At 41.7% G+C, this 13,618-nt stretch overlaps 1 protein-coding gene across 2 annotated transcripts in view; it reads left to right on the forward strand.

The window, feature by feature from the left end:
- Window positions 1-8,554: 8,554 nt before the first annotated feature.
- ENTPD7 (ectonucleoside triphosphate diphosphohydrolase 7) overlaps window positions 8,555-13,618 on the forward strand; it is a 39,390-nt gene continuing 34,326 nt past the window's right edge. Inside the window, exons 1-3 of one of the 2 annotated variants that reach the window (XM_027596851.2) lie at window positions 8,555-8,658; window positions 8,910-9,012; window positions 10,121-10,303. In XM_027596851.2, the coding sequence (XP_027452652.1) occupies window positions 9,005-9,012; window positions 10,121-10,303 (191 nt within the window). In that variant the 5' untranslated portion in view covers window positions 8,555-8,658; window positions 8,910-9,004. The other variant, XM_027596852.2, reaches the window with a different exon arrangement.

The following is a 13,618-nucleotide window of genomic DNA, read 5'->3' on the forward strand; positions in this document are numbered from 1 at the left end:
AGGTCTGAAAACTTAACCACAGTCGGCTGCCTTTCTAGATCAAGGTAATAAACCACCAAAATAGAGTTAGTTAAAATGATTTTTTTTTAAGTTAGAAACAAGAGGCTTATCTCTGATTCATCCTGACTTTACCTTGGTCACGACTGTTAGAAAATGAGAAGGAGGAGCTGAAGTTCCATGACTTGACCTAAGCTTCAGTTACCTCATCTGTAACATGGTAATAACATGTATTTTATTGGATTGTCTCAGGATTCTATCAGAAAAAGAATAAAGTTGTTACTCTAATATCAGTCATATAGTTAGAACTTGACAAAGGTTGGGGTGCCTGGGTGGCTCCGTCGTTAGGCGTCTGCCTTTGGCTCAGGTCATGATCCCAGGGTCCTGGGATCGAGCCCCGCATCGGGCTCCCTGCTCCGCGGGAGGCCTGCTTCTTCCTCTCCCACTCCACCGCTTGTGTTCCCTCTCTCGCTGTGTCTCTCTGTCAAATAAATAAATAAAATCTTTAAAAAAAAAAAAGAACTTGACAAAGGTTGATCACTATCGCTATCATCATAATTACTATTACCTGTTTTTCCTTTTTGACTGTCCATCCAGCTATCACAGAAATTGCTGGCAACATGTCACCTAACTGCTGACCAAGAAACCACGACTAGTCACTGTCCTTTGCTAGACTGGAGCACCAAATGTGGGATATCTCACAAATAAGCCTGCTTTTCTCTGAACAATAATATTCTTACTTCAGGTCCATGTCATGTGTATCCTCAATTACTGTATGAACTTCATACCATAAAGAGTAGATTTAAATATCCTTAATTCCTTAGGTAAAATGGCTAGAATTACAAAACTTCCCTTGAATATTATCAAAGAATGTAATGGTCTATTGTCCATGACATACAAAGAAGTAAGCTATCAGCAGGGGATGAGGCTTAGGTTATTTATCTAAGTAGATATGATGTATTTTTAATGCTCTATGGTGTTGAATCCTTCATAAATATGGCATATATTCTCAAAGTAACTAGCCACAGTTATGGAGGCAACAAACATTATCGACAATAGAAACAACATAATTACCAACAAACAATAAATTATGGCAGCAGATGTGTCTCCAACCCATGAACCTTGAAGCCCTGATTTATCCGTGTGGTTTTCCTGGTTGTCCTCTGGGTCCAATTCCCATTTTTTACTCTTTTTTATACAGGCACATCCCTGACCCTCTTACCTGGTCTCCGCCTTATCCAATGCTCATTTCTTCATTATCTCCTTTTAATTAATCAAATCTTTTCTCTTCATCCCTTAGTCTTCCTTGCCTTTACAGCTTATTCATTACAAAATAATGTCTAAAAGCCCAGGCATTTACATTAATTTACATTAATTGTAACAAAGGGGTTATTCAAATATTTTAGGTAGTGGAAAATTATCCTTATAGTGACAAAGATAAAACTGTTTCACCTTTGGATTTCATTGCCTCCCTTTGAGTTTCTTACTGGGCTTCAGCTGTATGTGTGCCCAGCACTGTGCTGAGAGGCTAAAAAGGATGAGGAGAGGCAGAGAGTGCAAAAAGAAAAAAAAAAGGAATGAACTGAAATCCTCCTTTGCAAGAAATTTGCAATTGCTAGTGAAAAAAAACCCATATATGCATTACACAACGATAACAGCCACCTTTTATGAAGGGCTTACTATGTGCCAGCCAACGTATATATTATTTCTTTTAATCCCAGGTGGTTGTAAATTAGTTATCTACTGCTCTGTGACAAATTACTATAAAACGTAGTGGCTTAAAACAGCAGTAAACATTTATTATCAGTTTCTGCAGGTGAGGTATATGATAGTGGTTTAGATGGAGGGTTAGGGCTTGGCATGTCTCATGAAGTGCCAGTCAAGCTGTCAGCAGGGGTTGCAGATACATGAAGGCTTAACTAGGGCTGGAGAATCCATTTCCACAATGACTCATTCACACAAACTGTCAAGTTGATACTGCCTGTTGGCAGAAGGCCTCAGTTCCTCTCCACATGGGCCTCTCCAGAGAGCTGCTAAGGGTCCTCATGACATTGCAGCACACGGTACAACATTCTTGGCAAATTACTGTCTTTTTGATTATAGTCATTCTAGTGGGGATGTAGTAGCATCTCCTTCTAGTTTTTTTTTTTTTAAGATTTTATTTATTTATTTGACAGAGAGAGACACAGCGAGAGAGGGAACACAAGCAGGGGAGTGGGAGGGAGAGAAGCAGGCTTCCCGCAGAGCAGGGAGCCCAATGTGGGGCTCGATCCCAGGACCCTGGGATCATGACTTGAGCTGAAGGCAGACATTTAACTGACTGAGACACTCAGGTGCCCCCTCCTTGTAGTTTTAATCTGCATGTCCCTCATCACTAATGATGTTGAACATCCCATGTGTTTATTCGCTATCTGTATATCTTTTTTGGTTAAGTGTCTAAATATTTCTTCCACTTATAATTGGGTTATTTGTTTGTTTGCTTGTTTTTTTACCACATGGTTATTTTTAATGTCCAGCATTTATACTATGAGGGCCAGAGCTTTCTTCCCAACTCAAGTTTATAAATTTTCAATTGGCTTGTGAGGCCAATAGGGGTACTTCTTCTTGTCTAGTTTGGTTTCTGGGAAGACTTCGTTCAGGTCCTCAATGGTCATCTGATCAAATGGAATTATGTTCTTCATCTTCTCCAGCTCTTTTTTCATATTCCTCAGTCCTGGCCTTTGAGAGAGACAAAAACTCAGCATAACTTTTCACATCTTCTTTTTCTTCAGCATCCACCTGTACAGTATATTTATCCTCTGGCACAGGAAACTTGAGGGCATTAAACTTCTTCTCAAAGCCATCTACCAAGCCAGCTTTATGTTTTCAGACTTTTACTGAATGTATGGGGCTGTAGAGAGGATTATAACATAGCACAGAACTCAAAACTGAACCCTAGAAGTCAATACTATTATCTGAAGTTTCCCTGACCACTTCACCTTAGGGACTGTGGTGATTTAAAAATATGTCTGCAAATTGATACTTCTCCCTTCCAAAGGTGGAGCCTAATTGCCTTCCCCTTGAAAGTGGGCTGGGAGTTAGTGACTGGCTTTTAACAAATAATATGTGGCAGAAGTGAAGAGATGTGACCTCTGAGGCTAGGTAATAAAAGGGATAGAGATTTCACCTGGTGCTTGTTCTCAGATGGCTCTGGGAGAAGCCAGTTGCCATATCATGAAGACACTCAAGCATTCCTGGGAGAGTCCATGATGTGAAAAGGAAGTGTGGCCTCCCACTGACAGCCAGGATCCACTTGCTAGGTATGCAAGCATGTCATCTTAGTATATCCTTTAGCCCCAGTGAAGATGTCAGATGACCCCCCCGCAACCTGGCATCTTTACTGCCATCTAATGAGAGACCCTGAGCAGAGCTGTTCCCAAATTCCTGACCCACGGGAACTGAGAGATGATAATGCTTATTGTGGTTTTAAGCTGCCGAGTTTTGGGGTAATTTGTGATACAACTATAGAGAAATAATGCAGGAAATCTCTCATGGGTCATTCTCTTTAGTCTTGTTTGCTAGCAGCTTGCACAGGTCCCTCTTTTCCTTCATGTCTTTTCCTTTTTGTTTTACCAGGGCTTCCCAAGCCTAGTCTCTAGAAGGAATGCTCAAAATCCTGTATTTTATTAGGCAGAGCAATCAGTCTTCTTGATCTAAACCTCTTCCACCTAGGCTAAGCCTAGGGATCCCACTTTCCTTGACCAAACACACCCATTAAGGTCCCAAATCTAGCTACTCTGTCTTCCTATCAGGCCAACTGGTACCAGGTCCATTCACAAAGCTGCCACCTTTTAAAACAATTATTCTTGCCCTAATAGAAGCATCCATGAGCAAAGTGCTATAAGAGCAGAGAAAAAGAAGCACGTAGGCAGACTGGGGGAGCTCGTAGGTGACATGTGAGTTGAGTTTTGAAGGATAAGCAGGAGTTCCTTTGGTAAAGGAGTGAGAGAAAGTCATTTATGCGGAAGTAATAGCAAGTACAAAGGCTCAGAGGTAAGAGAGGGCACAATTCTGAGAACTGTAAATATGTCAGGGTTATGGGTGAGAATACCTACTGGGGGGAGCTCAGAGGATGTTGGGGGCTAGATCATATCAGGCACTGAAAGCCACAAGTATCAATTAGGAGAGCACAAGTGCGAGAACTACCTGATGCAACAGACTTAAAAATGAGAGCAGTAATGAATTTAGTATCTCAAATTGTAAGTCCATATGTAGGGCTGCTCCTGGGTTGGTTAAGTTAGCAATGACATTAATGATGTTATCAAGAATCCAGGATTTTTCTGTATTTCTATTCTGTTATTTCTAGGCTTCCCCCAACCCCACACCCTGACTCCTCCACCCTATGGTTTTAAGATGACTACAGCAGCTCCAGGCATCATATCCTTAAGATTACTTCTGGAGGCAGAAAAGGGGTTTCTCTTCTTACTCTCATTATGTGAACTTTTTATGCTCTTTTTAAGTTGGATAAAACCTCTCCCAGAAATGTTTCCCCTCTTCCTCCCATTCCTCCCAACAGCTGGCTTCCCTTCAATATCATTGGCTAGAATTGTATCAGATGCCCAGGCTCAATATTTCGTTAGGGAGTGGGACACCATGATTGACTTAGACCAATCACAGTTTACTCCCTGGGGCTGGGGTTGGAGCCTAGCACTCTTTAAGCATATGACCAAGCATAGCAGTGTGGTTATAAGAATAAAATTGGGATACTGTTAAAGGTGGAAGAGAGATTGTTGGCTTTTTGGGTAGGCAGTCAGCAGAATCTGCCATACCATACCAAGGAATCTGGATTATATCCGATTGGGATGGGGAACCACAAGGATGTTAAAACAGGAATTTGCATGATTATATTTCACTATATCAGAATGGAGGGGCACTAAGGAGGGGCATTAGTCTGGAGGTAGGGTCACCAGCTAGAAGGCTGCATCAGAAGATTTTAGAAACTTGAATTAAGAACAACTAGTCACCACTAACTGGATGAAATATGCGTTGGGGAGGAAAATATTTTCTATGCCCCTCAAGATTCTCTTGGCTGATCTAAGAATTAATTGACATGAGACAGATTAACAGGAGAAAATAAAATTTAATTACATACAGATGGGAGTTCCATGAGACTAAGAGGCCTACAGGTAGTCAGGCAATTGAGGCTTATATGCCATTCTGAGCTGGGACTTCAAAGGGAAGGAGGATAATTCACAGGAAGATGAAAAAGAGTAAATGTGGTAAACAAATGTTTGCTGATCCATACAGAAAAAAATGGGACACAGAAAGGAATTTTAGTAAACAGATTTTGCTGAGTTCCTCCCTGTCTGCCACACCTAGTTCATATTATACTGTAGTTATTTGTGGTGCTAGCTCCCTTCCTGGAGCAGGTCCTGTATCCAAATTCTTGTAGGCAGTTAGGGGGGGATTTTGAAAGGTCCTTCCTGAGCCTTCTGTTTGTTAAAAATAATCAGCCTAAAATAATCCACATGCAAAAGAGACCCATTTGGGGGGGTGGCAAATTTTGCTCCCCTACAGCAAAAAGGAAGTAGAAGGAAGAGATTCTAAAATGACTTGCAAATTTCTGCTTGGGTGAACCACAGGGTAGTTGACCAAAGTTGGGAATATGAATGGAGGAGGTTTGGGTGGATAAAGTAAGAGTGGCAAGACAATGAGTTTTGTCATGGACAAGAAGGCACATGAAGAGAGGTGAGTAAACTTGGAAAGGAGAGTGAAGACCACAGTACTTCAACTCCTTTAGAGGTTAAAGCAGGATGGAGTGTAGAATGAAGGAGAACTGAGGGGAAATAAAGTGATACAGACAACTGTATACCGAGTGTGGGGCTGGTATGGCTGATTTTGCTCAGAGCTGGGTAGAGTCAAGGACTTCTTGAGAAAATTGTAAATGTAATTGTAGATAAGGCTTTGAAAGGCAGTTAAAGACCAGTTTTGAAATATGGATTTCTGTAATTTGTTTCAACATGTTGAGAGTTACAGCAAATGAGATGGGGAAATGATCTCAAGCTACTTTTTTTGGCCTCCTGACTGGAAACCTCAGAACTCAGCCCTGTGAGCTGTTGTTAATCAGATAAGCATTGCAGGCTTCTGTAAAGAATCATGTTTTACAAATTCCTGAATGCATATGGACTTGTTGAAGAAAGTATTATCCAAACACAATGGACAAAGAAAGTATAATGAAGTGTTGGGATTAAAATATGGGTTTCTTTTCTGTTTTATAACAGTAGTTATGAAATGTAAGTTGATGTTTTAATGCACCTTCAAGCTCTAAGTTAATACAGTTCATAAATCACATGAATTAAGTACTATTTAAAACATAAATAGGAATTCTATTTCCACTCAAAAAGACCCATTAAGTGGACTGAAACATACATAGGTTAGACAGAACTGCACAGTTGGCAGACAACCTCAAGAATTAAAAAATATATATATTCCAAAACATTTGTTGAGTTTTCCCCATGACTACCTGAACTGAGCTCTGGAATAATATAAACACCTGATATTTGTATAATTTTGTAGTTAATCCTAACTTTATCCAACTGTTCTACTCAATGTGATTTTGGGGGGCCCAGATAAACTATAACACCTGAAGCAGAGTAGGGATTGAAGGACAAAGAAGAACAGAACACTGAGAATCGATGGAAAGTTAGAAAGCCCATTCAGGCTGGCAGGGGAATGGAGGGAAAAAATAATAGTTGGGAGAGCCTGAACATATAAGCTGGACAATGTCAGACCATATATGATGATTAGAATCGTGACCCATGACCAACTAGGCTGCTCATAGCCTACTGCGCTCACTACTGGTCACTGACTATCAGCTTCCCTGCCTTCTAACTCAGGACCAACCAGAGAAAGGCAAATACGCTCTCCACGGACAATCACATAAGGTGCCCTGCTCCTAGTAAGCCCACCGCCAGCTTCCCCATGCTAAAACTCTCAAATCAGAGCATACATGAAGCCTTCCTTCTCCCCGCCCCGCCCCCCCTCCCCACCAGTTAAAGCCTTCCCATTCCCCTGACAGTCTTTAGGTCTCTGCCAGATGTAAGTGTTGGTGGCTGACCACTTTTCTATAACAGGTGTAGAACAGATAGCCTCTTTTTGATCTCATTTGGGTGGTCTTCATTTATTTCTACATTCATTCACTTATTTATCATACATTAGCTGTATTGTATGCTCCAGACAGTACCCAGCATTGCTGTGGAAGCAGACAGTCCCTGCCCTCAAGCATATTCTGTCGACAGGGACAGACAGACACATAAATTGTAATTCAATATGGTAAGTGAAACAACAGGCATATATGACGGGGTTGTAGGGCAAGGAAGGTTTTTTTTTTTTTTTTTAAGATTTTATTTATTTATTTCAGAGAGAGAGAGAGAATGAGAGATAGAAAGCACGAGAGGGAAGAGGGTCAGAGGGAGAAGCAGACTCCCTGCTGATCAGGAAGCCCGATGTGGGACTCGATCCCAGGAGTTCAGGATCATGACCTGAGCTGAAGGCAGTCGCTTAACCAACTGAGCCACCCAGGCGCCCCAAGGGCAAGGAAGGTTTTTAGGGGAGGTGACCCTTAAGCTAAGTGGTAAGGAATGAATATGAGTTGGCTTGGCTAAGAGGCTGGGAAGGCTATTCAAGGCAGAGGGAAGGGTGGAGAAGGCGGAATGGACAAAGCCTAAGAGGGCAGAGCCACAGATGTGCGTTGTTGAAGCATAGCAAGGGGGCTGAGGAGCAGCAGAAGATGCTGCATGGGTGGGTCCTGGATCGCCATGTATATGCCACGTTTGTAAGGACTTGAACTTTATCCTGTCCAAATGGCTCCTTCCTGGAAATGAGAGAAACGGTTGGTGTAAGCAAGGAAGAAAAACATTAAAGAAACATTACCTTTGTATTTATTACTGTAAGGTCTGGGAGGGCAGGGACACGGCGGCTCACGTCTGGCACACAGCAGACATTCAATGAATGTTGAACGAATACTATAAGCGCTTCGGTGTAAGCGATATTCTCCCCCATTTATGTTTCTCTAACAGGGACAAGACGAGGAAGCCGAGGCATAAGTCTGGGAGGCCATACGGAAGGTTTGACTCTGGCGATCAGGGTTGGTGGACACAATACCTCTGATAGGTTGTGGGCAAGGGATGCACTTCTCTCGCGGCCACGGCAAGACTCAACCGCCGGGGCCGCTCAGTCCTGGAAGCGGCAGCTAGCAAGCAGCCAGCAGAGAAATCGCGCCGCCGAGAGGGCAGCGGGCGCAGGGCACCCTTGCACCGCTTCGCACGGCTCACCTGAGCGCCTACAGCTGGCCCGTCCAGGCGGAGCTACGGCACGACGCCCTTCCGGATTGGACGCGCTCGAAATCCCGGGGCGGGCATTAGCGGCCGAACGCTCTTGGGGATTGGCCACTCTGGCGAACGGACGTGCGGCCGACGGAGCTAGTTCGCCGGCGGCCTGGGCTGGGTGGAGGGTGGGCCCATCTCGGCGGGTCGGCCGTCAGTCATTGGCTCCCTGCGGTTTCCTTGGGGACGTGGCGCCGCCGCCCGCCCAGGCCTCTTTCCGGCTGTGCTAAAGGCCGCGGGGGGAAGCGCTCTGGACCCAGCGGAACGTTGCCGAGGGAGCCTGCGGGCCGCTCGACGTGTGAGTGCGAGCGCGGGAGGGCCGCGGGACTGGGATAGGCGGGGAGGAGAAGTGGGCACCCCCACTCGCCACCTGGGGAGCGCCGGTGCCTCGAGAACGCCCGGCCCCCGGGGAGTCGGCTTAGCGTCAGCTGGGCCCCGGGAACAAGAGCGGACGCATCTGGCGTGGGTGGGCGCCTTGGCCTTCCCGTGGAAGGCTTGTCCTGTGGGCGCTGCTGGAGGTAAGCCTGAAACCCAACGAACTCTTAACAGGCTGCAGACTTAGGAGATGCCTGAGACAAGGAGACCAGTTTCTCAGGGCAAAAAGAAAAGGAGGTGACAGGCACTGAGACCACTGAAGGGATCCCATGGCTAGGTAAGGCTGCACATTTTCTCCTCAGCTTGGGGCTCAGTTGGGGGTGGCAGGTAGGTGGAGGGGCCCTGGGGTGTTTTTACAAGTGAAGTTTGCCCTAGTGCTGCTTCTGGACTTTGCAGCTTGGTCGGATGGATGCTAAGACGATCAAAGTGACATTTTTTTTTGAAGGCAGACACTACAGTTTCTGGCTCGTAACCCCAGGGTGATGGAGTGAAATGAGTGCTTGCTGACAGCCGAAAAGTGCTAAGATGCAATGTTCTTTTAGAAAGCTACGGGCTTTTTGAGGAGGTTAAACAAAGATTTTTTTTTTTTAATGAACTTTGAAAATAGGCTGAGGTCCTTTTGAATCAATATGGAAAGTGAACTTAATAGTTGAATATGTGTATCCATACATTGGGATGCTCTGAAACTTTCAGAAAAGATTAATGTGGATCAGTATGTACCAAATGGAACAGTTGTCAAATAGAGTAAGTGGGGAAAGATGTAGAACAGTAGATACGGTGTAAAACCAGAGGAATGGAGATACACACATGTATATTGTCATATATTATATAAATTTATGCTTGTGTAAACATGAAATATCCCTGGGAAAATACATAGAAACTGGGTACCAGTGGTTGCCTTCGAGTGGGAAATGGTGGGTTAAGGCAAAAGACTCATTTTCCACTGTATCCTTTTAAACTGATTTTTTCTTACCATGTGCATATATTACTTATTAAAATATTTTTTTAATTAGTTAAATAAGTATTCTGACTATCCGGTTTTTTGACGTCATTCTTGATGGGAATGTCGTAGTTGCTCTGATTCTTCAGTGTTATGAGATTGACGGGGGAGACTGGTGATCTTTTCATAAACATGAGATTAATTCAGTTACACCCAAAAGTGCAGACACTGGGAAAAGAGCAGATAAGGCTTTTCTGATTTATAGAAGCACCATGAACCATATAGGTTCTTTTCTAAAATTTGAGACTAAGAGAACATTTATAGACTTCTGGTGGCATAAATTTTTGCCTTTATTAGGAAGGGCTTTAATCCAGTTTAAAAACCATTTTTTTTTAGCACTCAACTGTAGAGACTTTTCTTACTAATAATGTTTGTCTCATTTCAGGATCAGTTTTTCCTACCTCTGCCCAGCCTCCTGGTACTTCACTGTGCCCACAGTGAGCCCATTTCCACGTCAGCGGTTGGCATTCCTAGGACTCTTCTTCATATCCTGTCTCCTTTTACTTATGTTAATCATGGACTTTCGACGTTGGGGTGCTTCATTACCAGGAGATAGGCAATATGAAAGGTGAGTCAGCTTTAGATCACTTTGATCAGAATTGGCATTGAAGTCATAAATATTTTGACATTTTACACACTACTACCTTTGACCCTTTGGGGAATACTGCACTTTTATTAGTAGAATTGCATGCCACTTCTTACACAAAGATATTAAGCCCCATTTTGGCAAAGTTCACTTTTGATTCAGGAATGTTGATGGTGCATTTTAACCATGAAAGGCATCTTTCTATATTCTTATTTTGGTGGGCTGACTTATTGAATGCATAAATGTTATGATTATTATGTATTCTTGATGAATGAACCCTTTATTATTATTAAATGACTCTTTTTATCCTTGATTATATTCTTTGCTCTGAAATATACTAGTCTGGTAGTCTGCTATTAATATAATTACTTCAGCTTTCTTTTGATTAGTGTTATCGTTATAGATGTTTTCCCATCTTTTTAGTTTTAGCCTTTATGTCTTTATATTTTATATCTATCTAGTCTTTTTATAAGTAACTGCTTTTTATGCAGTCTGACAATGTCTGCCTTTTATTTGAAGTGTTTAGGCCATTTGCATTGCATGTGATTATTGATTATGCTTAGGCTTAAATCTGTCTTGCTATTTGTTTTCTGCTTGTCACATCTGTTCTTTGTTTGCTTTTCCTCTTTTTCTCCCTTCTTTTGAATTGAGTACATTTTTAATTCCATTTTATCTCTTTTGTTGGCTGAGTAGGTATAACTCTGGGTTTTTAAATTAAAAACATTTTTTTTTAATGGTTGCTTTATGGTTTAGGGTTTCTAGTATACATCTTTAACTTATCATAGACTACCTTCAAGTAATATAATTCCTCTTCCCACATACTTTTATCTCCTCCCCTCAGCCTTTGTGCTATCATTTTTATACATTTTCCTTCTACATATGTTATAAACTCCACCATATATTGTTATTATTTTTGCTTTTAACATTTAATTGTCTTTTAAAGAGATTTCAAAAATAAAACAAGGCTGATATATTTACCATTTCTAGGCCTCTTTATTCCTTTGTATTGTAGTTCATATTGCCACCTGGTATGGTGTTCATTTTGCCTAAGGGACTTCCTTTAACATTTCTGGTAGTGTGAGTTTGTAGTTGGTGAGTTCTTTTAACTTTTATGACCAAAAAAGTCATTTTGCTTTCCTTTGAAAATACTCAGTGGGTATGGAGCTCTAGGTTGATCATTTTTTTTCTTTCATTACTTTAGAAACGATGCTTTACTGTCTTCTGAAGTACATTCTTTCTGAGGAGAAGTCTGCTGTAATTCTTAAATCTTGTTCTCTGTACATTATGTGTCTTTCCTCTGGCTGCTTTTTACATTTTATCACTGGTTTTAAGTAATTTGATTATGATGTGCCTTGGTGTAGTTTTCTTCATGATTCTTCTGCTTGTGATTTGTTGATTCTTAAATCTATGGATTTATACATTTTAATCAAATGCAGAAAAATTTTGACCATTATTTCTTCAAATATTTTTCCCTGACCTCTTCCACTTCTCCTTTGGTGTCTCCAATCACATATATATTGAACCATGTGAAGTTTTCTCACAGTTCATTCATTTTTTTTTTTCCAGTCTTTTTTCTCTCTGTTTCTTTCTGGATACTTTATATTGCTATGTCTTCCAGTTCACTAGTATTTTCTTCTATAAAGTCTATTCTGTTAATTCTATCCGGTGAGAGCTGAATACCTTTTTTTTTTTTAACAGAAAATATATCTGAATTATTTGATCTAGTTTTAATGCCTTACCAGTTATGTAGAAGATTTGTATTCCTTTATAACAATGATTCATTTTGCTATTGTTTTTTGAGGTTAGTTTCTGATTAGGCTACAGAATGAAATGATGACATATTGTGTTCATCATCAACGTGATTTTCTCTTTGTTGCTTCTGAGACAGTATCAGGAGACTTTGGGCTGCAAGTGCCGGTCAAACTGACTTAAATAAAAAGAAAGTTTATTGGCTCACATAACTAGAAGTCCAGGGGTAAAGGGACCATAAGTTCAACATTGGCTATCAGGATGAGAAGCTCTGTCTCTGTTTTCCACAGCGCCAACTTTCTGAATGGTTGTAAAATAGCAGCCAGTAGCCACTAGGTCTACTTGCATCCATACTCATGTCCTGTAGGAGAGAAACAGGCCTTCTATGCTCTTGTGTAGGAATGAAGAAGGCCCTTCCTGGAAACCTCCAGTAGCCCTTTCCTTCAATCTTTTCTGGTCAGAATTGGGACACGTGACCACTCCCCTTAATATTTCTGGGTTGTTCTGTCCCCAGAATTTATTTTCACTTCACTTTTGTCATTCATTCATTCAGCAAGCATTTATTGAGCAACCATTATGTGCTGGGTGATGATAAGCACCAGGACATGGACACTTTGGTACCTTTTCTCAAGAAGTTTATGTTTCCGACCTTTCCTCCCCTAGAGCTCAATTCATTTGTATTTTTCCTTCTTTCTTTCTGAAGAAGGAACATTTGTTTAGATGACTATAGTTGTCAACAGTTGGCCTTAAGCAGCCTGTTAGTTTCAGAGAACTAAATCCATAATGAGTTTTTTTTAATGTTTATTGAGATTTTTCTTGACGCATCTAAGCACAGTTTTCCACTGGAAGACAGCATGGTCTAATTATGGAGTTCTATGTGGGTTAATATGGCTAGAATAAAGACTGTTAGGGAGTGAGTGGGTGAGCTGTGTGGCTGGAGAGGTAAATTGGGGTGAACCTGTTAAGTCATTTGAGGGGGTTTAGACATTATCTTAAGGGCAGAGGGAAGGCTTTGAAAGGCTTTAAAGAGTGATATGATTGGAATTTTTTTTTTTAAGATTTTTTTATTTATTTGACAGAGAGAGACACAGCGAGAGAGGGAACACAAACGGGAATGGGAGAGGGAGAAGCAGGCTTCCTGCTGAGCAGGGAGCCCGATGCGGGACTTGATCCCAGGACCCTGGGACCATGACCTGAGCCAAAGGCAGACACTTAACGACTGAACCACCCAGGCACCCCCGGAATTTCTTTTTAAAGAAAGCTCACTTTAGTGGCATCGTGGAGAAGGAATTGGAGGGGACTAAACATGAAAGGAGGGAGATGAACTGGAATACTCCAGTAGAGATGATGGTTGCCTGAACTTGGATGAAAGCAGCAATGCATTTGAGGGATATGTGGGAGGTAGAGTGATCTGATATTCTTGTCTACCACTATACCCCAAGTGGCCAGATCTGATAAATACTTAAGTTGAATTAATTGCAACAAGTTAGCTACAAAGCTAAGGGACATGCTGTGCCTGTGTGGTTATCTTTTTTTTTTTTTAAGATT

Source organism: Zalophus californianus, chromosome 15, assembly GCF_009762305.2.
Source record: "Zalophus californianus isolate mZalCal1 chromosome 15, mZalCal1.pri.v2, whole genome shotgun sequence".
Classification (NCBI taxonomy): Eukaryota; Metazoa; Chordata; class Mammalia; order Carnivora; family Otariidae; genus Zalophus; species Zalophus californianus.